General features: G+C 46.9%; 1 protein-coding gene across 1 annotated transcript; it reads right to left on the reverse strand.

The window, feature by feature from the left end:
• Positions 1 to 318: 318 nt before the first annotated feature.
• On the reverse strand, positions 319 to 23812 carry Cfap45 (cilia and flagella associated protein 45). The gene is made up of 12 exons (XM_028785739.1): positions 23770 to 23812; positions 17681 to 17806; positions 16066 to 16208; positions 13823 to 13967; positions 13309 to 13479; positions 11877 to 12055; positions 10616 to 10745; positions 7336 to 7482; positions 5427 to 5540; positions 4635 to 4828; positions 958 to 1182; positions 319 to 516 (listed from the first exon to the last, which is right to left on the reverse strand). The coding sequence occupies exons 1-12, from the start codon at positions 23770 to 23772 to the stop codon at positions 438 to 440; spliced, it is 1656 nt and encodes a 551-aa protein (XP_028641572.1). The 5' UTR covers positions 23773 to 23812; the 3' UTR covers positions 319 to 437.
• Positions 23813 to 25028: the final 1216 nt, after the last annotated feature.

Raw genomic sequence — 25028 nt, forward strand, 5'->3', positions numbered from 1 at the left:
TGTACCCTTTCACCAGCCCTTGACAAAGGCAGAGCTCTAACTCTTGCCTCAGTGGTCCCAAATTCCTATGACATGGGTACAGGGCCCACAGAGAGACAATAATATAGTGAAAAGGGACAGGCCATATGATTACAGAAAGGCCAGGAGCCCCCCGAGAAAATGGATCCCACCATTTAGGAGTGAAAACCCCACCAGAACACCATCTGGTTCTAGCCCCTGAGTGTCAGCCGACCCGCATCCAAGTCCACTGTAATTTATCTTGATTTACCTTCAGTGTCCACTGGTATCCCCCATTCCCACAGCAGTAAAGTGGAGCTGTTCCTTATAGAATAGCTTTAATCTGTAACTATGAAATGTGAGGGTTAGCAGCAACTTGGATGTCCCAGGGACTAAAGTGAATCTGTGCTGTCCCAGAGATCATAGAGGCTCCCTGCCCTTCAGTTTACAGAAGTGGCTGGCAGGATGTTGGCTTTGCGCTCAGCTTCAATGCAGTACTTCTCAGGAAGGCCGGTGGCTCTGCCAGGAGAAATGCAGGGAGGGCATATGTAAGTAGAGTACTTAACCAAAGGTGTGACTGGAAAAGGATGCCCTGGGCTTCCAAAAACCTGGGGCCCTGTACCCCAACCTGTTTCTACCATCTACCCACCAAGTATGTTCCATCCTAAAACACTGCCAAGGAGCTACCACTGAGCCAAGGAAATGAAGTCCCAGGACCTTCTGCCAGAGTCCCCTTCAGAGGGCAAGCCTCGGGCCGAAAGCCCTCCCACTTTTTGGAAGCCCGTTTCCAGCCTGCTATGCCATCTCTTTGGGAAAGAGAAGAAAGAAAGAAAGAAAGAAAGAAAGAAAGAAAGAAAGAAAGAAAGAAAGAAGGAAGGAAGGAAGGAAGGAAGGAAGGAAGGAAGGAAGGAAGGAAGGAAGGAAGGAAGGAAGGAAGGAAGGAAAAGAAATCCAGAGCACCTCAACTCTTCCAGCTTCTGTTTCTTGATGTCTTCGATGCGCTCACGGCGCTTCTGGGCTTCCTCCTTGAGGCGCCGGCCCTCTTCGAAGGTAGCCAGCCGGTTCTGCACCTGCTTCTGCTGGTTCTCACGCACTTGCCTTCGGAGCTCGTTGGCATGCTGGAGGCATCCCGCAGCCTTTTTCTCCTGCTCCCGCTTCTCCTTCTCAATCTGCTCTCTCTGGGTCCTGCGGAACCAACAAAAGGAATGCAATTGGCTGAGCTCCTAGGTGAACCCTCAGTGGTCGTGCTTCAAAGTCCACAGCCTTCCGGCCTCGAGGTTTCAGGCACCAGACTAAAAGTGTCTACCGTGTGCTCCTCTCCCCGAACAGACCCAAATACATTGTCATATGTCACAGTGTTGACATTCTTAATAATTTCTAATTGTTTTTCATTTTATATGTGAGTGTTTTACCTACATGTGTGTTTGTGCACGACATCTATGACTGATGCCCTCAGAGACCAAAAGAGGGCATTGAATCCCGTGGGACTGGAGTTACAGGCCCTTGTGAGCTACCATGTGGGCTATAGGAATCGAACCTGGATCCTCTCAAAAAAAAACAGCCAATGCTCCTATCTGCTAGATAGCTCTCCAATCCCTTAATATATTTTAACAAAAATCTCCACAGTCAAAATGTTTACTGGGCTCTGTAAATTACGTAGCTGGGTCCTACAACCAGGATTTTACCCACCAAGAGCTATCCCTTTTCTTCTGTCTAATGATGCATGGTAACTTCTCTCAAGTCTGTTCTAAGTTACCTTCTTTCCTTTCCCCCCTTATGATAATAACATCAACAAAACCAAACAAGAGTAAGGAAACATTGTAAGGTTAGCCCTACTTTGGTTGATGGAAGAAGGCATCTGTCTGAGATCTCTCTGTTCTCTTACCAGCTCATGTCCTCACGTTCCTTCTATAGATGGCTTCCATAAGAATACTTCCTGGACTCTACTATCAGGAAGAAAATCTCTAATGGCATCCAGAGATGCTCAAATGAAATATATTTACATCTCAAAGAAATTTGGTCTGAGGCCATCTAACCTAATGTCAGATTTCTTCTCAATACAATCAAAACCAAATTGTAAAACTATCTCAGGAGGGAACTTCTCAGCTGCTTTTCTCCCACAGGTTCACTCACACCAAAGCAAAGATTCCCCCTCCTCCACAGCCAAAGAGCCCATCGCTTGTGCATCTGCTTACTGCCTCCCACAGTCCGTCACACGCTGCACCCAAGTCCGAACGGCTCCCCCAGTCATGCAAACACCTCTCGAAACCACACAGCTCCACTGAGCCTTTCCTCGGGTATAGGAAGGGAAGTGCTTGTGGCCATGCACTTCTATAGTTGGACATCAAGTGCCCACTGCCCACACGGATCTGAGGCAGGTGGATTCTCCCTGCTTGTGATCACTCCCCTGTGTGTAGATAGCTCCCTATGGTTGGGAAAGCTAGCTGTGTTACTGGAGAGCTGCTGGGTTGGTGGGCAGTTGACAAATCCAATGAGGAGGAACTTAGTTAATCTTCATTGTCAGCTTGGCTAGATCCTAGACGCACCTAGAACAAGATATGTCTTTGAACATGTCTCTGGGTAGGGGTGGGGATTCCAGAGAGGTTTAGCTCAGGAGGAGAGACTTCTCTTGAATTTGGGCACACCATCTTGTGGACTTCGGTCCTGGACTGAATATTTTTTGATGGAGAATGGGAGCTGAGTACCAGTGTTTGTTTTTTTCTGTCTGCTTCCTGAATGTGGTGTGACCAGCCACCTCAGTGCCATGGATGGGGACACCGTGATGTACTGCATCCCTTCAAACCATGAGCCAAAGTAAGCCCTTACTCAAATTGCTCCCACTGAGCATTTTCTCATGGCAATATGAAAAGGACACTGGTCATGGCACAAGGGTGAATCAACAGTTGTGGACTCTGGTTGCATGCTAGAGTCACCTAAGAAATTTCAAAGGCTACTTGCCCCAGACCATTTAAATCACAGCCTGTTAGGGTGTCACCTAAATGTCAGTATTTTTTTCTAAAGGTCTCAAATCAGTTAACAGTCTGAAAGTTCAGGATCTCCTGAACAGATGTGGGAAGTCCATAGGCAGGCTGTACTGAAGGTCATGCTCTTGAAGTTAAGAAAATCTGGATTGCTGGCTGTGTCAGGGACACTCCCCGAGTAAAGACACCTGTCATGGAAGTCACCTGGTCTGGAGACACTAGGTCTGGATGCTAAGCTAGGACAGTAGGTGAAGCTGGACTTCACCAAAGAGTTGGATGGAGTTTTAATAGCTGGCTAGTCTACCTGCTCCAGGCAAACCCAGCAAAGGAGAGGCAAGTGGGTCAGGAGCAAAAGGAGGCCTTGGAATTCATCCCATTAATATTTATTAGGGCCTGCCAAAGGCACACAGCTGTCCAAGGGCACAGAGGTAGGGGGAGACACCTGGAAGGCAATCTGGAGCCCAAAAGCAGGCTCTGTGGGGTATCTTGGAGGTTCTCTCCTTTACCAGGTGTCCAGTGACCACAGCACAACCAGAGTGTGGGGGTTGGGGAGGCAGAAAAATCAGAAGAGCCAAAAGGCATCACAGTCAGTGAGAACAAGCAGGGACAAGGTCCTGTGAAAAATCCAGGAATGTTGTTCTCAGGGGAGAAGGTCTGCTTTGCCACCTTAGAGGCCCAGGAGCCTGGCCTGGCTTGCTTCTGACTGAGACAGCTCCAATAAGAAGGACCCAGCACCCACACACCAAGATGACTGGGTGCTGGTCAATCTTGCTTCATTGGAGCCTAACTTCTGTAATTTCAAGTTCTCCAAATGCAAATTTTCTTTGGTTTGTCCTCCACCCCTCCTTTTTTAAATCGTATTTTTCAGAGGTTGAAACAAAGCACAAAGGAAGTAGTGCCCAATCAGATCAGATCTGGTGGTGGTAGATCTGACTGGGAGAAAACAGAGAAGGAAGCCCACTGCTCTGACAGAGGACCAGAAGAGTAGGCAGTATTTGTCCTTGGCTTTTGCATACATGTTGGAATCATCATTGAATGGAAATAGCAAACAGTAAAAAGACACTAGCTGTCAAGCAGCAGAGAGACATATGAAGATGCCCACCCAAACACCAATCTCTGGAAGCCTTCGAGTGGAGTAGGCACAGTGTCCACTCATTTCTAATGAGCCCCATGACACCCAGAGTCTTCACATGTTGCTCACCAGCTATGAGTCAAATCAATGGCAAAGACTCCCTCAAAGTCTTGCTCTAATGACACAATCCTTAGTGTCTGGGTGAAGCCTCCATCTCCTCTAGGATTCTCCTACTCAGTTTCTCTAGTTTGCAGAAAGCTGTGGATCTAGGGGCGGCAGGAGAGACCTTTATTTACACCGCTACTGATACAGGATAAATAACACTTGGTTCCTTAAACACTTCCAGATGCTCTTTTTCAATTCTCTAATCAGAAAGTTTTTGGCTCGAATGGCTTTGAAATATTTCAGCCATCCATCTAGTGAGGATGATTGCAGCAACGTGATCAAGACAAATGTGCACCTTCCTGTTAACATGGTAGGAATCTCCTCTCCATCCAACACACACCATCCCCTGGGCACACTCCTGTTCTTCCACAACTTTATCAACACAGGGAAGGAAAGCCAGGGTCCTCGGCTCCTCCTACCGAAGGATCCTCTCGAACTCATCCCGGTCCCGCTGAACCTGAATGGCCAGCGTGTGCTCCTTGAATGCCACCTGCTCCAGCCGGCTTTTGCGCAGTTTTTCCTCTGTCTCTATCTTCTTCTGCGCGTTTTCCTTTTCCTTTCGGCGCCACTCTCGATCTGCAACCTCCTGGTTGCGCTTGGCTCGCAAGGCATCCTGAGAAAGCACATGGGGTGGGGGGTAGGGGTGGGGGGTAGGGGGTAGGGGGTGGGGAGGACAGGGGAGCTATGAGGATATAAAAGAATCTGAGATAGAGTCACCGACTTAACGACTTAAAAGGAAGAAATGGAATCCTGGCATAGACCTTTAAGGTCAGAAGATTCCCCAAGGGGTCACCTTGTCCTACCCTTCTCACCCTTATTGTTTCCCTGTATCTCAAGTACCTCCACGGACTCCTAGAATTGCTTTTAACTTTAAAAACTGCTAATGATAGAGATGCCACATTTCCTCTGGTGACGTTTCATTAGTCAGTTAAGGTTGGAAAATCTTTATGTCAAAACTTTCTCTAGAACTTTCTGCTCTCTTCTGGCTGCTGTGGACAACAGGAAAAGGCCCACCCTTCCTCCTCGGGTGCATTTTCCAGAATATATTCCCCATGACTAAATGACATTTGTCTGCGGTTAGATTTTGAAGGCTAGACAGCAGGCTCTCTCTTCTATACCTCCACCCTGCAGGCCACTTTACAGGATGCCGAGGGATGGCTTCTGGGAGTGGGAGGGACAAAGGAAAACGGAGAGGGAGAGGAAGTGGATACCTGCTCTGCTCTATAATCCTGAGCCTTCTCCTGCAAGGCCCTCAGGCGGGCAATCTCCTTCTCTTTCTCCTTCCGGATTTTTTCCTGCTCAGCTTCAAACTCTGCCTCTCGAGCCTGCCAGGAAGAGAAGACCTCATGATAATACACACCATTGCAGCTTTGTAAAATCTGTAGAGTGATTCCCCTTCCTCACTCCATTTAAGATGGGGGCAGGACTTTAGCAATTTGTAAAAATAAAGACAACTAAAAGCCAATGCACAACATAAAGCCTTTGTAGAAGGCAGCCGTGGTTTACAAAAAGCTTTCAAAGGCCTTATCCTAGATAGCTCTGGCAGCATCTCACGCCAAAACTGATTTGAACACAGGAATCCTGAGCCCAGGCTTTCTGACTCCTTCCGTCACACTGAAGATAATTTCAAGTTGCAAGGCCACAGCGCCAAGTAACAACTGTGGTTCCCGGCCTGCCTTGTAAAATGCATCAGGTAGCGGTTATCTCATTAGTGTCTGGGAAAACTGCCAACTATGCTTTGGGCAACCCCACAGTGCTTAGCAGATACCTCAAGAGTAAACCATCAAAATTTGCCCCTTTACTTTATTTGTTCTTTCTGTGAAAGAACAGAAGTGAGTAAACCCCAAGGCTTCAAGACCACTGCCCCTGGAGGAGTCACATGACCACAGGCACATGTTGGGTGGCATGCCAAAGTCACCCCATGAAGACTATCTCTTATCTCTCATTACTCTACCTTCCCAGACTGCCAAGAATCCCAGAGAGTTGCCTATCTGGGGGTCATGCTCCACTAAGTCAGGGTGGTTGTTAGTTTACAAGCAATCTAGCTGGCCTGCCCTCAGGGACCTAGCAATTGCTTATGCCTTAGGTATAGCAGCTGAGTTCAAGAATCCTCAGGTCATCTCCCTCTCTCCCTCTCCTTTCCTCCCCTTGGAGTTCTCTCTCCCCCCTTTTGTCCTCAGAGCCTCCTTTCTCGCCCTCTGTGCTACCTCCTTCAGTACCCTCCCCCACGGCTTGCTCGCTGCCTCTACCCCTTTGCACCCCCCAGGTAACCCCTCACAACATTATATTTCATAACACTGGTTCCCCTGCCTCATCCTGCCCTGGATAGAGAAAATTCTAGATGCTTCCACCACTACTCCTGAAAGGGTAGAGTGGGGAGGATCTGCACACTTTCTAAAAAACGCATCATAGAGAAGTAGGATAAGTTAACCGTCATCAAGAACTCCAAATTTGCAGAAGAAACTGGATCCACACGCAAAAGAATCATTTCCCTGCCATTTTGAGTATTTTTTAAATATAAATCCATATTCACTCTAAACTATACTTAAAAGTCTTTTTTCTCTCTCTCCTTCATCTTCTACTCTCTATATAACCCAGTCACTCCGTCATTCATTTTTGTCCCAGAATAAGTCTGCACATTTGGGAGCTTTATCCATCCCAAGCTGTTTGCAGATATTGCTTTTCCCTTCTATTTCTTCTTATACATTCATTCTACAGTGAGGTATCTTAACTACCCAATACAGGATGTCCTATATAAGAGTTTTTACAAAAAAAAAAAGTATGGAGAAGCTAACGCTTGGTTTCTAGGCTTCTCAACCCTTGAAGAATTCATATAAACTTCACTTTCACCAATCACTTTAGTTTTCTTTTACTGCATGTGACCCTGATTGCAGCTTTTAAGTGACTGTATTAATGAAGATAATGATACACTGGTGGGGGGGGGTGTCTCTAAAAGCTATACTCTTACTCAACAATTTACAGGCCATGATGAAGTGGGGAAGAAGCCAGGGCTGTGAATTTTAAAATAAAGGCATGGCTATCTCCCGCTGGAGTCCCAGAATTGCTCAGGCCCATGCCACTCCTGAACACTGGGTCCAGCATCAGACACCAAGTCCCTACCATCTTCTTCTTGGTAAATTCCATCACCATCTGGTCTGCCAGTTTCTCCTGTGCCAGCATCTCTGCTTTCTGTCTCTGGTTTTCATCGTTGATACGTTTAATTTCAGCTTGTATCTTCAGCTTTTCCTGATGTCTTCGTTCCAGATCCTGCCAGCAAAAGGAAGAAATCCTTAGAGTAGCCAAAGGCAAGACATATAGCTACTGGCATGTTGGTATATAGAGAGACAGAGGCAGGAGGGAGTACAGTGTGGCCAGCACTAGCCCAGATTAAAGCTGTCTTTCAAGAATGGACAAATAGGCAACTTTGCTATCAAACAGCCTCTTTGCAGTCTTCGCCCAACTCAGCTTGGTGATGGCCCCTGACACTTATCTCTCAATGCTTTCTGGAAATGGAGGCTCTTAATTTTTTCTCCCTCTTGCCGCACTAAAGTCTACCCCATGACCTCATGAGCGACCACCCTCCAGCATTCAAATTCCTTCCTTCTCCTATTGAAACTCAAATTTGAGCTCCCAATCAGTAGTGATGACTAAAAAAAAAAAAAGTGTTGCTCACAGTGACTAGTTTCCACTCACTGGGCATTTAACAGAGGCTATTTCCCAAGTTCTGAAAGGTGTGGCCTTGAACAGATGAAAAACTTATGTACTGAGTCTTTGAATTGTTTTTGTTGGCTCATTTGACTTCCGAAGAACCAAAGGGACTTGACTTACCCTGTTTCTTGCCATTGACCCCCTTCAAAGCATCTGGTGGCTGGGGGGGGGGGGGGAACGACTCCCTAGATTCTTCTCCATCTTGCTAGCATCACGGAAGAGCTATCCTGCTGAGATGCTGACAAGCAGCTCTATGGGCTGGTGAGGTGCCTAGTTCTACCCTAAGCTTGCCTAATACTACTTCCTGGAGACTTGGGAGTGTATTTTGGAAGGACACCCAAAGGACCATGACACACCAGTGGAATGGTGTTGACTCAGTGCTGGAACATGCCAGTGAGCCCACCAATTCCCAGCTCCCCACAACCAAGCTGAAGTGTCCAGTCTTTGTTTACCACCTTGTTCCCTGAATATTTTCCCCATACCTCTGTTTCCCACACTTCTCCCAAGAGCTAATATCCTAGCTAGGTATGTCTGTCTATCTTCTAGGTCTCCTTTGCAAGCCATTCACAAGTCTACGAGCCTCATCTTCTACCCCAGGCAGGGATCTTCAACCTAAGTCTTCACACCAACCCCCACATTGTGGGAGCTAGGAAAACCTGCTGATCATTTATGGGGGTTCCCAGTCACTCATTAACACCCAGTGCATTGGCTGATGACAGCTCAATCATCCATACACACAGGGAGTTGGGGACAAAACCCAAAAGACCGTGAGTTCCATTAGTTAAATAGCATCATGGAAGAAGAATCAGGTACAGAAATGTTATTAGATAAGAGGAATGATTTCTGGTGTTCTAAAGCACAGCAGGACAATTGCTGCCAATAATAATCAACTGTATATTTCAAAATGCTAGTGGAAAAGATTCTGAGTGTTCCCAATAAAAAGAAATGTCAGTTATCTGAGGTGATGAATATTCTGGTCACCCTGATCTGACCGTTACACATCCTACATACAGGACTGTCACACTGTAGACCACAAAAGTGCACGATTACTAGGTGTCAGTTAAAAAAAAAAGATATTTAAGAAGCAAATGAGTCAACAAATGAGGAGATGCTTCTAGATCCAATCAGACCAAAGAGACTTAATCAAACACAGCATGCAAACCTTGATTAGAAACTGGTTTGAAAAACAGAAAAGTAGCCTAAAATGCATTTCTTTACCAATTAAAGAAAATTGAATCTAGGTTAACATCAGGTGATATTATGGGGTCTCTGGAGGAGCTTTCGGTGGAGGCTGCTCTAGTAGACCTTGCTTTTTAGAGATGGGGGCGTGAAGCATTTTGTAGTGAGGTGTCAAACTGTCTAAGGCAAAAGTAGTTTAGCCAAGTATTGCCAGTATGGTTCTAATTCTTTCAACTTTTGTTTGTGGGTAACGTTTTAAAAATGAAATAAAATGTGAGCAAAGGTATGAATATGGTCAAAACACATTGTACAACATTGCCATGAACTTTATTTTTTAAAGATTTATTTATTTTATTTATGAGTACATTGTAGCTGTCTTCAGACACCCCAGAAGAAGGCATCAAATCTCATTATGGATGGTTGTGAGCCACCATGTGGTTGCTGGGATTTGAACTCAGGACCTCTGGAAGAGCAGTCAGTGCTCTTACCCACTGGGCCATCTCTCCAGCGCCTGCCAAGAACTTTAATGTGTGTGTGCTCAAATGCCTGCTACAGGGCTAGAGAGAGGGCTCAGCGGCCAAAGTGCTCACCATACAAGCACGAGGACTGTAAGGCCTGGAGTTCGAATCCCTGGAAATCTTGTAAATGCTGAGTGGGTGTGGTGTTCTGCTTATGACCTGAGAAGACAGAGAAAGGAATTCCCTAGAGCAAACTCTCCAGCAAGACTAGGCTTGACTGAGAGGCCTGCCTCGGTGAGTTAAGAGTGACGGAGGTAATTCCTGACACCAGCTTTGGGCTTTCCGAGTGCGTGTGTGCACACACATGTGTCCATCCATATGCAAAAGCATTTGTGTCCACAGACCTGTGTGCATATGCCCTTGCTATGTGCTTCTGTGTATTGCAACACACCAGATAAGGCAAATAGAAGACCATCTTAGCTTTATGAAGTTCATGCAGGTATGTCATCGGGTGTTTTGTTTTCTTTCTTTCTTTTTATTTGATTAAATGTCCCTACTAATTTTATCTAAGCTAATAGGGATAAAAGGTTTGGCTTCCCAACACAGTTAATGACAATGGGATATTGTGTACTCTGAATGAGACAACAGCGGGGAGCAGGAAACTAAAGCAGTCCTGTTCATCAATAGAGTGTATAATTTCCCTCAGTAACCGAGGAACAGACTGTAAAACATCCCTATGTTTACTTGTACTAAGCATGCAACCATATATTTCCTTTATGTGTCTGTTCACATTGATATGCCAGCCTTGGACCCCAAGTTCCTGGGAGGCAAGGACAATATCTATCCAAATCACAGCTCATCCCCAGCATGATGCCATGGCCAAACAAGTGTTCCAGACAGCAATTAAAAAGTTGATGGTGATGATGTTGTGAAATGAGTGTATGCCCTGTGAGGCAAAAAAAAAAAAAGAATCACTCCGTCCTCTGAGCCCTGGAACCTTGGAGGGCTTTGCTGCTAGAGCTGGGGAAACTCAGCACTGCCTGGTGGCCTGTTACCTGCAAATCCTCCTCCTGGAGCCGCTCCAGATACGCCAGCATCTGCTCCTTCTCCTGCTCACGGTGCTCTGCCTGCAGCGATCTCTCCTCTTCGTTCTTCTTCATCTGCTCCACAATGTGCCGTTTTCCCCTAGGAGAATACAAAACCAGAGTGGCTCTGAAATGAAGAGTCCAAGTCTCTACCCCAACTTCTACCCAAACGGTCCCCAAGATAGGAGGTTTCACAGGCATCATTTGGCAAGTATCCTTTTGACATGCTGATGCTTCCTGGGTGCAGACTAAAGTCCTTTCCTCCAGTGTCCTAGAATGTAGGTCCTCATTTTGCTGTGTTAGTCCCCTGAGATTCCTCTTATCTGTCTGCCCAGGAGTTACTCCACATCCTAACCCACCTCCTCCCTCCTAGTATAATTTAACAAGCCTCTGGAATCCAGCTTCTTAAGTCTCCTAATGATGTGGGAAGACAGCTTCCTCCCCGACTCACAGAGAGCTTTGTAGATTTTCAAAGACCAGGATCTCTAATTCCTTTAGTGTTTGTCCTCTATTGTCTTCCAACCTGACTCTCATGCCTCCTTTGCCTACTGTCTTTTTGTGTAAGAATTTATAACACTGACGACTCCTGGCTGCTGATAGACAGGGCTGAACCCTGAGGTCCACTCAGCAAAGCCCCATTTTGAATAATAAATCCAGGGATACTGACTGGACAATCAGAGCTGCCTGCCAGTGGCCCTAGGGTGCTATAAGTATATCGGTAAACGTAGAGGCATCTAACGCCTATGGTATGAGTAAAGGCTGGAAGAATGGGAGTAGACAAGGCAAAGACAGAAATCAAGCAGAAATGATACGCTCATATTCAGATGGGGTGCTTGAATGCTTCGTGTGACAGATGAGACTTAGCAGGAGCAGAAAGAGTTGCCTGGAAATCGGGTTTGAGCTCAGTCAGCATAAAGATTGGAGCTGCCTAACGAGGCAAAGTGTTCCTTCCTTGGCTCTGCTTATAAAGACGTCATAGATGCTGGGGAAGACGCGTAGAGTGGAAGGCAGGAGGCACCGAGAAACGACACTGAACTGGAGTATACAAACAAGTACCTATTACAATCTTGTAAATAAGGTTGTGTGATTCCCTGTATCATTCTGTAAGGGACGAGAGCTATTGGTGCCTTACAACCGTGTCTCAGCTCTTCTCTCTTTGCTAAGCTACATGGAGCTGAAGATACTCAGGAAGGACTTATGGGGAAAATGCCTAAACCCCACCTTTACCTACCGTACTCTCTCCTCCCTCCTTTTCCTTTCCCGATCCTCCTGCCTTTGAAGGGATTCCTTCCGGTCTATTTCCATCATGTGATCCAACCGCCTCTCCTCTTCATCCAACTCCTTTTGTATCTGCTGCTTCTCCAGGATCTGGGCATCCCGGATTGCGTGGCACTTGGCATTCAAAATAATCTAGGGAGTGGGGGAAAAGAATTCTGGCACTAGGCTTGGGGATACAGTTAAGGAAGGGGGTGTTATGGGTGTGTAGAAATTTAAGAGGGAAGAAATGGGAGCAGAATGTACGTGCTGGAGATGTGCTCAGTTGCTCACTGAGTTCAAAGAAACAGCCTGTGTCACTCACCCTATAGCTCAAGCATTTACCAATTTTTTCTAATAATTTAGTTTTACTTAATGTTCATTGATGTTTTGCTTGCATGTATCTGTGTGAGGGTGTCAGAAGCTCTGGAATTGAAGTTACAGACAGGTGGGTGCTGGTCCTCTAGAAGAACAATCAGTACTCTTAACCACTGAGCCATCTCTCCAGACCCTTTACTTGGTTCTTATCAGGCACCAAGGTTTATTCAAGAAGAGACAGCATCAGTCAGGGTATTGTAGAGTTCCAGAGGTAACGGATTGGCCTTTGGAAATATGATGAACACGGTGTTCAGCTACACAAACACACACGTAATCTCCGTAAGATGATAGAGCCTCACAATTCCTTCTCAGGGACCCATGAACAGCGTGTTATGCTACAGAAGCCAAGACATTCCAGTAGAAATTCAACTGGTGCATTTTTTTAATCTAGAAGAGCCCAACATTGCATAAAAGAAATGGGAAACCATGGTGCCCTCATTAAGAACCAGAAAGTAAGAGCTTTGGAATAATAAAAGCAGGTACAAGTAGAGAAGATTTACCTGAGAGGTGGGATTCAGAGATGAAGGGCTTGGGGAGTCAATGGTTTTTTTGGTTTTTTTGATTTTGTTTGTTTTTATTAGTTTGTTTTTATTAGGGAGCGACAGGTAAATGAATTACAGAACAGAATTTCAAATGAGCTCCTGATCCTTGTGCTCCCAGCTAAAGGAAGTACTCTGGGTATTTCAAAAAGAACTCTATTGTCTCCTCCACTGTCTGGGTCCAGACTTGAACTAACAGGATAGGAACAGGAGTGAGATCCTTATTAATCACGGTTCACAAAGACTCTCCCATATCTTAGCTTGTTCAGTGCTGCCAAGAACTTTGCTAAGAAGTGTTGCTGTCATTATTTTACACGTGGACACGGTGAGGCTCAGGGAGGGAGGGTGACTTGCCTCATCATCCAGCCGACAGGTCACTTCTCCTCCTATCCACGCAGGCCCTGCCCACACTAGTCCCTCACCTTGTCCCACGTGTGAGCAAGAGCACAGAGGGAGCGGCAGGGAGTCCTCAGGTAAAAGGAAGAGACCCACCTTGTTCATGTCCTTGAGCTCCTCCTCCTGCTCCATGCGAAGCTTGTTGGCTCTCTGCAGAAGGTTCTGGGCCCTATCCCTGGCCACCTCCTCCAGGTCACTTAGCTTCTTGTTATTGTTCCAGGCCATTTCCCTCTGCTTCATGATCTTCTTGCGAACAGTGACTGCGTCCTAAGGGAGACCAGCCTGGATTGGTGGGTTTATTCCCTGTAAACTTGCCTGCTGCAGGTAACCTGGGAAGATTTCTCTTCAGTCCATCACTGTATCATAGCAGAGAGGTCTCACAGCCTGGCTTTGCTCCCATCCCCCCAGTGGTCCACGTACCACTCCCATATATCAGGGGTTTCCTCCCAGTCTTCAATGTCCCACATTTGTTTATTAAATGCACATGCACACCTTTTTTTTGTGTGCCTTCACTGTGCTTATCCCACCTGGTATGGAAAGCCGCTTTCCCTACTACACTTTGCTATTCTGCCACCCATCTACCAAGAACACAGCTATGATGGTGAGTTACCAAGATGGCTTCCTTCTCCTTCTTCAAGGCCTGCTCTCTGGCATTCAATTCTTCTTTGGTCAGGACCTGGGATGCCCATTTGATCCGCTCAAACTCCTCAGGGCTGATGATTAGAGATTCCCCAGAGGGGTCCTCTGTGGGAACACTGACATAGGAATGACCAGCATTAGGGAGGAGAGCAGGCTCCAAGCTCCCTCCTCTCTCCTCCACCCCATACTATGGTGAGACTGTAAATTCATGGGCCACTGAAGGGAGGGGTTTCAGGTGAGAAGGAACTGGTGCTGCAGATCAAAAGAAACATTTTCTATCTTCCTTCCTACAGTCTGTCTCAAATGCCACCACGTTCTCCATGTAACTGTCAGAGACCTGTCCTTGTGTTTCTGTAAGTCCACCCTGCTCCCAAGCATTTTCCTCTGAGCCCCATCATATTCTGACTCCATTTTCCTGCCCACTTCAGGACCCGTGGTGCAAGGCCTGTTTCAAGCTTCTTCGTGGTGAACTCTATCTTAACTACATCAGTAGCCTAGTCTCTGAACCAGCACTTGGTACTTAGCATACTCAAAGCTGTTGAGTCAAACTTTAAAAACAGATCATCCCTGATGCTGGAATAAAGTATAAGAGAATGCTTGACAGGGTTGAAATGGATGCTGGTAGGAAAGCTAAATACCCCTGTCCATCCAGCCTGGATAGAAGCTTTGAACCCTAAATATTAATTAAAAACTCTGATCGACAGCAACTGGAGATGTGTCTCTAGAGCTCTCCTTGTAGCTACCCAACGCACTCAACAAACCTACAGCTAATTATAATGATTAGAAACAAATAACATACATTAGGGATGGGGGAGGAGGCAGTGGAGAGGAGAGAATAAAGCAGCTTCTGGGCGAGGCAGTTTAACAGGTGCACGGCAACAAGACGCAGATGATCTGAGACAGGAGGTGAAATCTCATCTAATAAAAGCTGGGGGGGGGGGTTTGTCCTAGAAATAGGTTCACTTATTAGCAAGGTCTTATACTGCACCAAGTGGTGTGGCCCAAAACAATGGCGGGTGTGAAGTGACCGAGAGCAACCTGAATCTAAGACAGTGGATCTGAAGCATGACCAGCCTGTCTGCAGAGAGTCTGAGAAGTAGGACCCCTCAGGCCACTGCCCACAGCTGGCTGTCAGATGCCCAGGCTGGTCAGCCTTGGCTAGACAAAGGCCATAGTCAAGCTCAGCTCCTGCACGGGGATCCAGCTGTGTCTCTTCAGCTTTAAGCCATGAGTCAGGGGCTTCAAATTCTGTGAACTGACATCATTCGTCACTCAGCGATGGAGCCAGAGTGGTAGGGACGGTCAGAGAGCGTGAAGCCCTAAACACAAGTGCCAAGCCAGCAAACACAACACTGGCTCCTGGCGCTTGGCTGAGCTCAGACTGTGTCCTGCAGGAGGAGTCTGATGATACTGCTCCAGTCCGGAAGTAAAACTGAGTTAACCCCAAGGGAACCTGGAGAGCCCCTGTGAACTTCCTCTGGTAGCCTCAAGTCTGGGGAGGAGCCAGAGTGCTAATAATTAGGCATCTGGTCAATTTCCCTTTGCTTTGGACTCTTGATGTAGCCAAAAGGAGGTGACTCATTTGGTTCACTTCCCTTCCCCAAACGCACTGCTGAAGGCTTAGAAGCAGTGCCCTCTACCCTTCACTTTTAGAGTCTAAAGAGAGCTTGGAGTACAGGGCAGTGCCCGGCTACCTACCAAAGGGAGAAGAGGAGGGCCAAGATGGAGGACAGAAAATGCTGAAACACGATGGGCATATTCAGTTTTTTCTTTTACATGTAGACTGTGTGCGTGTACGTGTGTGTGTGTGTGCATGTGTGGGGGGGGTGGGACTGTTAGAGGGAAGAAACAGTTTCAAGTAGGAGACGGGAACTATAGCAGACATTGTAGTATCTGTGTACTGACAGAAGAAAGGAACTATTTGGAGAAGTAAGAGACCATCAAGAAGAAGAGTGAGAAGATGCAGAGGAAAGGACAAATAAGAACAAAATAGATATAATAAAATGTCACAACGAAACCCATTTTTGTGTACGTTAACCAAAAAAGATTTTTTTAAAAAAAAAATCTATACAGGCAAATAAAACCCCAAAAGTAAAAGAAAAGAGGAGACAGGTGGGCAGGAAAGGAGGTAGAGTTGGGCTGTCTGGATGAAGTCATCCTGATGGCTCAGTCCACCCTACACAGAAGCAGTACTGTCTGAGTCTGGGGACTCACATGAGTTCTCTGACCATGTCTCTGGTGATGAGCTGGATTGTCTCCGGCTTATGGTCCAAGCCCAGAGCACTGAGAGTTTTCCGGATGGCATGTTTATCACGGATCACCACAATAGGGCTGTCACTCTTGCCTTGGGATGAAGGCTATAAGATCAGAAAGAAATCCACAGAAGATGGTCACTCCACTTGCCACTGACCCAATATGAACCTCAAGAGTAGCTCCCTGGAGGTTTCCACCCCATGCAGCTCCAGAACACAAGAGCAGCTAGGGTATTGGGAAAGCATCCTGGTAGTCGTCATCAAAACATGGCTTGGTGTGTTCTGCACTGGCCGGACTTCTGAGAACAATACCTTTTATTCTTGGGCAGGCATTCCTCCCAAAGATGCTAGAGACTATGCCAAGGGGTAGAAAGGAGAGGGGCTAATAGTGTATTTCTATACCTATGTTAAATTTTAAAATTTGGTGTCTAGGTTATCCCTCCATGAACATTTCTGGCCTTGTGAAATTCTTGGACCATGCTGTGACTTTGAAGCACTACAACATGTTACAGATAAATCTATGATATAATATTAGTAGTTTTTAATCCTTTCTAATGATTTTAAAAAAAAAGCCATATCAAAGGAATTAGACACGCTAAGTGGCCTAACAGGAACTGCCTTTAAAACCTAACATGGTTGGGCCAAGTGTTGTGGTATACACCTTAGATCCCAGCAACTGGGAGCCAGGGGAAAAAAGGATGGCTAGTTTGGAACCAGCATGGGCTACACAGCAAGACTCTTAGGGAACAAAATGTGGTTAAGGGAGGCACTCAGGATTCAGCAAAGTGAACACAGATCAGATGTGTGATGTTTTCCAGGTTTTTCTAACTTCACAAGGATTACAATTCTGAACACAATACAATTTCTAAACACAGGGAAATGTAGGCTCCATAAACAAAGTAACAGACACCTGCATGGTGCCCAGGGGGTAGCTTTGATTGGGTCACTTTGCACTGTCCCCTGAGCACTACTGCCACCTGGTGTTAGTCTCTGCTTCCACAAGGGCACAACTCAGCAATGTGCAGGCCACTTCTGCCCCCTACTGCCAACTTCCTGGATTCTCATTTACCCAAAAGGCCAAAGAACTTGGGCCAGCACAGGACTAGTAAACAAGCAGCACTAGTCCTGGAGCTCTGGGCCATTCCCCACCCTCCTGTGGACTAGAAAATTCCATGAGGACCCTTCCCCTCAAAAAGAGTCTGAAAGTGTAATTACAGAATTGCACCCTTTTGATTCTTACCTTTAGCAGTGGGGAAGACACTGCAGAGTGGGAGATCTTCCAAGGGGACCCTCTAGAAAGCCCTCTTCCACTCACAGGGAGAGCAATGAAGAGCAGGAACAGACATCAGCTCTCGACCCCTCAGGCCATCTACGTTCCTATGCTTCCAGAAGTATCCCTTCTCTCAGTCGTCCCTACCCAGCTCTCCAAATCTCACTCTTTTCCCCTCCTTCTCATCAACTGTCACACTGTCACAGGCACCAAAGCTGTTCCAGGGAGCGCTGTACCTCTCCCTTTGCACACTCCAGGAACTGTCATTGTCCTAGTCTGGGGTTAGGATCTACTGATGATGAGTTACCTTGACACCTCCAAAAAGACTCTCGTCTACCTCAGAGTTCATGGCTTTGGTCCGATAGCGAGTCCTATTCCGTGACCTGTTGGAAGCGGTGGAAGCTGAGCTTGAGGCATTCCCTGGGCTTAGTGGCTACAGGTAGAGACAAAAGGTCTGGTCGTCAGTACCCAGTGGCATCCAGACCACAGGCAGCAATCATTTCTCTAGCCTATGCTGACAACTAGAAGGGCAAGCATGAGTGAAAGCCCCGTACAGAACGTGTCTGTATAGGACCTGAAACGTAGGGTACAACATCCCCCATTGGGAGACCTCTTAGCAAAGCACACTAAGTCTTCAAAAGGGCATTTCTGTAGTCTCGGGAGCTAATGAAGCAAAGTCAGTCACAAGGTACAGATGAAAGGCTGGAGAGCACGGGATGGCGAGAGGGAGGGAGGCTCCCCGGTCATTGTCCCTGCACAGGTACACTCTCCAACTATAATGGCCTTAGAGAGACAACTGCACTTGATTTCCCAAAAATGCACAGCAACCTCTTCACTACCAATCTTCTCAGAGGGAGCTTTAGGATCCTTTCTTTAAGGACATACCACCCAAGCCCCTCCTGTTTCATGAGCAGGCTGGGGTCTAAAAGAAATGAAAGCTGTAGAAACTCATTGGGCCACAGCTGGCAAACTCCAGGTAGTGGATGAACAATGATTACCAGCTACAATCAGACAGAGATAACCAAAATACAATATTTTCGATGTGCCAATAGCTTCCTATGTTTGGCAAATTGCCCTAGGTAATGATTGTGGAAGACAAGGCTCATTCCCAACGACAATGGCTGAAAACATCAGGTATTTGCTTTCCTAATCTAAGCTGAACCAATAAGATGCCCCTGACCTGACAGCAACTGGGGAACCAGTGATGCAAGACACTGAACATGGAAAGCCTTTTTGACCCTGCCTGGCAGGAGCAGCTGTATCTGGGGCAGTGCAGATAAGGACGCTACCAGTGTGAAAAGCCAGCAGCGAGTGCCAGATCTGTTCTCAGTTTTGATTTTGGCCTTGGTTACAGCTGAAGGGGCTTCCTCTTTTCCTACTTTCTAAGCCTCGTTTCCCTGCTGGTGCAAAATCCGTGGGCTCTCCTAAATCCTCTAGGGGTGTTTCATCCCACTTAAATAAGAGTTCTGGTTCGGCGGCTTACAGCCAAGAACCCAGCTAATCACAACCTCCAGTCCCAGCGGGTCAGTTCGGCTTCATCTCTCCCCCCTCACCCCCCACCCCACCCAACCAAGCAGATATCTACATCCGGGAAACAGTTTCTATGAAGGCTTTTGGATAACAGTAGCCTTAATCTAAAGCTGATTCATTCATTGCTTTGGAGGAGCCCACACTCACCTCAACAAAGCTCTGTGAGCTGAGATATCTTGGGGGAAATGGTCTAGACATACTGGGTCCCTCCAAGTCTGGGAATCCGCAGCCCCAGGGGGATGGTGTAAATGGAGAAGTGATCGGACCAGGTCACTAAATGTTAGTGACTCTTCCAGGTCACTAAACAGTGTTTTTTCAGTCTCTTGTTGATCTGCCATTACCAACACAGCCTCCCCTCAGCACCTGCAGCACCTGTGTCAAGTTTTTACACTGAACTGGGCGGCTACTCTTCACCTGGCTCTCTACCAAACAACGAGCCTGGCTGTGTGTGCCTGCCTTCCCCTCACTGCCCAGCTCAGCCAGTGTAGGCTTCCAGAAGGAGCCATCTTCAGCCAGCTCCAAGCCTACAGAGCAGAAAAATGTGGGTTTATGAAGAGGCAGATATGGGAGCTCGGGTGGTGCCTAAGAGCAGCCTCTGAAGGGTTGTTGTACGGTGGGTGGTGAGCAACCGCTCCCCTTTCCACTTAAAATTAGAATAAGAGGAAATGAACGGGAAGGGCAGTGCGTAGGATTAAGAGGAAACCCTGGGAATAGAGAGAACCCTTGGAAGGACCCTGAGGAGTGGTGGGATTTGAGTTTCCATATAATTAAGGGAGACTCATGGGGAGGAGGGGCACACAGCAGGAACCTGATTTATATCTGATACAAAACAGGGATGAAATTAAATAAGATGACCCCTTGAGGACCCTAGAGTAGACTGAGACAAACCTCTCTGGGGAATGCATCTTTCTGACTCTAAGTCACTCCACCATTCTGCCTTTTCCAGGTCACGGATGTGATCTACACTGTGGATAGTAACGAAAGAGCTCCAGACAGAGTACCGATGGGAAGGGCTGTGATTGTTTTCGCATCTGTTTTCCTGTTTCTTTTCAAGGACTCCCTGCATGTGGCGTTGTGCACCAGACTATAGGTCCCTCACTGCGGGAGATTGTGTCTTCTCTTTCCTGTGTCCTTGGTACCCAGGTTGAAGGAAGTCACCACAGGAAATAATCCACTGCCTGAACCTCGAAGTCAGAACAGAGGAAGGAAAGCAAATGACCACAGAAAAGCAGCCACTAGGAAGCCAAATGTGGGAAGCTGTGAGCAGCAGGCATTGGGTAGCTACGAAAACCTCATTTAAGAACTGCTGACTTTGAAGCCACAAGCCTTATCCCAGGGCTAGAGTAACCAGTTTTGCCAAGAGTAACAAGAAGAACTAGGGAGGTCACTGTGTAAACACACTAGGAAAAAAAAAATGAAGAACCAAGCAAAAACGGAAAGTTGGATACCTCTGGACCAGGGGCGGTAGCCAAGTGGTCCTCTTAGGAGGTGAAGGGCTGGTTTTATTTCTTGCGTGACCAAATAAATATCCCCATGATGCCGAGCAGTGGCTAGCCAGCTGCCTAGTCTGCTTGGAAGGGGACAGCCTTGGAAGGAAGCACAGCTTTCTCCAGCTACAATTGAGACAGAAAAGAGAAGAGTGACTGGGGACAAATAAATAGGCAAGTCCTGCATTAGTGTGCTTATCTTACTGACCCAGCTGCCTGCCCCCTCTCTTTATACAGCATCTTGTTCCAGGAGCACGAGAATCTGGTCCAAGCAAAGTTACTCTAACAGAAACTCTGGGACAGAAAGATTAAGTCAGATGGATATCGATAAGACACGGAGATCTCCATAACATACAAAGTTTTTAAGAGAAGTTTTTTTTTTTTCAGTAGGAGAGGGAAGAGACTGTGAGGGTAACGGGGAGCACGACACATCTGAACCTCATTATATAACTGTATAGAGCCGTCAAAATTTTATTGAGGAAAATATATTCTAAGAAATACGTAAGTGTAACTTTATTTTTTTAAATCTTACTTTTAATGATGGCTCTTAAACTCTTTAACCTCCCTTTAGTCTACCACCCACTAGAGGTAGTGGGAAAGAAAGGATACAGGGACATAGACTTGTTTAGAAAGGTTCTTTGGAGCAACTCCCGTCTGTGTTGTCTGGAAATCAGCAGTTCAGTTCACAGGTTAGCAGACAGTGGCAGCTCAATTCACTCACAAATACCTCATGGACATACCAACAGTCTAGTTCCGTAGAGTCAGGTTAGTATCAGCAGTGACATGACCTAGCAAAGACAGTCAGGCCTCAGCCTTGGCTGAAGAACCAGGAGGAACCAGGTCCCTCCACAGGAGGGACCAGGAGGAATGACAGGAGAAGTTCTCAGCTGTTCCTCATTCAGGGAAGCAAAGATCAGCGAAGACTCGAGACCCACAAGCGTTGCACAGCTAGCTCTATAAGCAAGCCTACCTCAACCTCCATCACTGTCCCTCAAGTATTATTTATATTCTCCAAATATCACATGTCCTCCACTGGTCTTGCCTCAGCACATGCTTCTGTCTCAGCTGACATCACTCTGCCAATCAGCCCAAGTCCGTGGAAGCGGCACACCACCAGAAGTTTTTTGGTGCAATTCTTTCTATGGAGTCCCCACAAATGCAGCTCAACTACACAATGTAAGGCAGACCAATACATGTGTGTTGTTAGCAAAGAATCCTTCATCATGTGTCCTTTCACATGCTTGCTTTAGCAGAACATCCTCTCTCCTGTGTCTGCTTCAGCAAAACATTCTTTCATGTGTTTGCCCCAGCAAAACACCATCCAACCGACTCTCCAAAGAACCCTTAAGTTTCCACTTTGTATAAGTATTCCCCTAGAAATGTTGGTATGGAGGGATGGTTTGGTTGCAAAATGTTTGCTGCACAGCTGTGAGAATCTGAGTTTGGATCCATGGCACTCACACAAAAGCCAAGCATAGCATCGCACATTCGTGATTCCTGACACCACTACCCCCTGGCCCTTGCATTACAGGTTAGTATAACCATCTTAAGATGTTTTTTATATTGAAACATTTTCTGTAATGAATAGGTAACTATTTTATGACCAAGAAACATAGTAAAAAAAAGAACTATTTTTAGCTGTGAACAACATATATCTGTATATGTCAGGATCTCTGGTATTTGGCTTAAATGCAAGCAAGACAAGGCTAGCAGGGACTGGAATAGGTCGCTGTGGAGTTTCTCTGACGTAAGTGCAACACCTGTCAACTGAACAAAGACAAAGGCTGTTCATTCTTAGATGGTCCTTCCCACTCAGATCTAGTTCCTCTTTTGCATACAGAATCAACACAGGCTGACAAGGTCCGGCTTTAGACTCTTGGCCTGGGTATACTTCTCATTCCACAGACTTGGCTACAGGAAAGGGGGGTTCCCCCACATCAGGCTTCTTTCCTCTCACTCTGAGTGATCTACTTGGCTGTTCTCTTTTTTAAAATGGACCAGGCTGCCCACCTGTGATGTATTCTGTGCACATTACACCAGGGTTAGAAATGAGCCTCCTGCCTCTCCCTCTCCCTCCAGAGGACACTATTAATCCTTTCCTTCTGGGGAGTCCTGGAAGCTTGTCTATGAACCTCCCACCACCACCTCTTCTCATTCCTCCATGCTCTCAAAAAAGCTTGTAAGTAGCACTACACACACACACACACACACTCCTGGCTTGCTAGGGATTACTCAAACCCATTGTCTGTCGTCGTCCCCCCCCCCCCCCCACATCCGTATGCCCATTCCTATCCAAAGGAAAAATCCAGTAAGTTAGGGTCAGTAAGTTAGGCAAACTTTTGTCCTGAGTGGTCTTTGGGTGGGAATCTCTGGGCTTGGGAGCTACACAGCCCACAAGCCTAGCTAGTCAGTTGCAACTTACTGATTAATGAATGCTAGGCACTTTTAACACAGGACAGAAGAAGAGCTCACTTCTAACACTTGTCCTTAGATACCAGGCATAGTGCCAGGTCACATCACACACACACACACACACACACACACTGCTGTGCTGAGGGAAGACAGTTAAGTAAAATGTTCAACCAAAAGGGGTCCCCGTCACTACACACTCCAGGGGGTCCTCAGAAGTTCTGAACCCACCTTCTTATGAAACCCACTAATGCCATAAGAGCAAGGCAAACACACTAGGCCTAGAGTATGCCTACAAATACAACCCAGTCATCCACCTCAGCCACCCAGGTTGCCAGATCTTTCAAGTAAGTTCCAGTAAGCATATGCTCCAACACCTGTCTGCAGATTCCCCTAACCCCTCAGAGCCAACACACTAGGGTCTAGACTTTCATAGCTCCTCTGAGGCCTTGCTGCTCTTCACAACCTATGACCATGACAGTCAGCTCCCGTTCAAGGTATGTCAGGGTTGGCAGACTTGTCCCAATCATTCCCCCAGGACTTTGCAAACCTGGGGTCCTCCTCATTCATTCATTCATTCATTCATTCATTCATTCATTCATTCACAAATGCTTATGGTGTGCCCAGATCATTCCCACACGGTGAAAACTGAGGCTCTTCTGGAACATTAGGAACCTTTCCCATGATCAGCCTGCTGGTTAACAACATAGCAGGTTATGGAGCTCATCGTTTGCTCTTCTAAGGGGTGCTCTTCTCAACATCACACCCCACAACCCAAGAGGACTCAGCCCGAGAGGATGGGGAGGGGGGCCGTCTTTTGAGACTTCCTTTACTCCATTTCATGCCGTCGTCCCGTCCTCACTCCCAGAACTTCCTGTCTTCCCCAGCCTCTGAGAGAAAGCCCTAGCTTTCCCTCTCAGAGCCCCAACCCACTTCAGGACTCAATAACTACAGCTATCCAGAGCCTCACCATCTCTGCGGCCGCTTCAGCAGCAGGCACCTCCACCGACTCCGCGGGAGCTGACGCGTTACTATAGCAACCAAGAACTAGCACTGGCGTTTTAGACCCGCCCTCGCCCCTCCCGATTCCAGGGGGCAGTCACGAGGTAGTTTAGAAGCGGGAACCCCTCCCTCACCCTTTTCCCCGCCCTAGAGTAGCTGGAACCAGGCTCTGAAGGTTGAGCCCCTTGGATACGCCCATCATGTCCACTTTGGCTTTAACCCAGTTCAAGTCAGGCGCTAACTTTAAAGGGTCTACTTTCCATGGGCCCAAGAGGGCTCAACCATCAAGACCCCAAGAGCCAGGCCCAGGATCTTGGTTTTTTTCTTCACAGACCCTTCCACCCGCCCTAGGTTACCATGGTTACCGCTACCGGTTTCCGGGAGGATTCAAACCAAACCTGATGAGAGTTCAGGCTTCTGAGAGGCAAGCAGCGTTAAACCAAACAAATTTCCCAGTAGGAGGGAGTCTGACTAGACCAAAGAACGACTTCTAGCCCTGAAGATACATATGCAGTCTCACAGGCTTAGATCTGAGGGAGTTTATTGAAAATACAAGGAGTCTGAGACAGGACGTTCAAAACTAACCTGGGCAGCATAGCAAAATCTATCTCAATAAACAAACAAACAAACAAACTCAAAATGTTCGTTCTACCCTAAACAAGATCAAAATCCAGGGCAGAAGCCGGGCAGTGGTGGCGCACGCCTTTAATCCCAGCACTTGGGAGACAGAGGCAGGTGGATTTCTGAGTTCAAGGCCAGCCTGGTCTACAGAGTGAGTTCCAGGACAGCCAGGGCTACACAGAGAAACCCTGTCCAAAAAAAAAAAAAAGTGAAAAAAAAAGGAAAGAAAGAAAGAAAGAGAGAGAGAGAAAGAAAAAGAAGGAAAAGAAAATCCATGGCAGGAACTCAGGGGAACCTGTGTTTTAACACTCCTCCTGTGAATATTTTTAGGAGGATTTAAGATTTTCTCAGTTTCGCCCTGGTCCCTCATGCCTTAGATCTGCAGGACAGGACTGAGCAGACCTGGGATCCTGCATGCCCCACACCCAACAACCAGTGGTTGCTTTTCTTTCTCAGATGTTTATTTTCTGAGCTCTTGGTCTCTCCAAACCCCCAAGTCTCCCCCCAAACTTGTCTTCCAGAACCTTACTCCAACCTAAGCAAAGAAAGCTGTTGACAAACCCTGGGGTGGTGGGGGAAGGGAGACCACCACAGCACCACACCACA

This window comes from Grammomys surdaster, unplaced genomic scaffold (genome assembly GCF_004785775.1).
Source record: "Grammomys surdaster isolate TR1022 unplaced genomic scaffold, NIH_TR_1.0 125341, whole genome shotgun sequence".
Lineage (NCBI taxonomy): Eukaryota > Metazoa > Chordata > Mammalia > Rodentia > Muridae > Grammomys > Grammomys surdaster.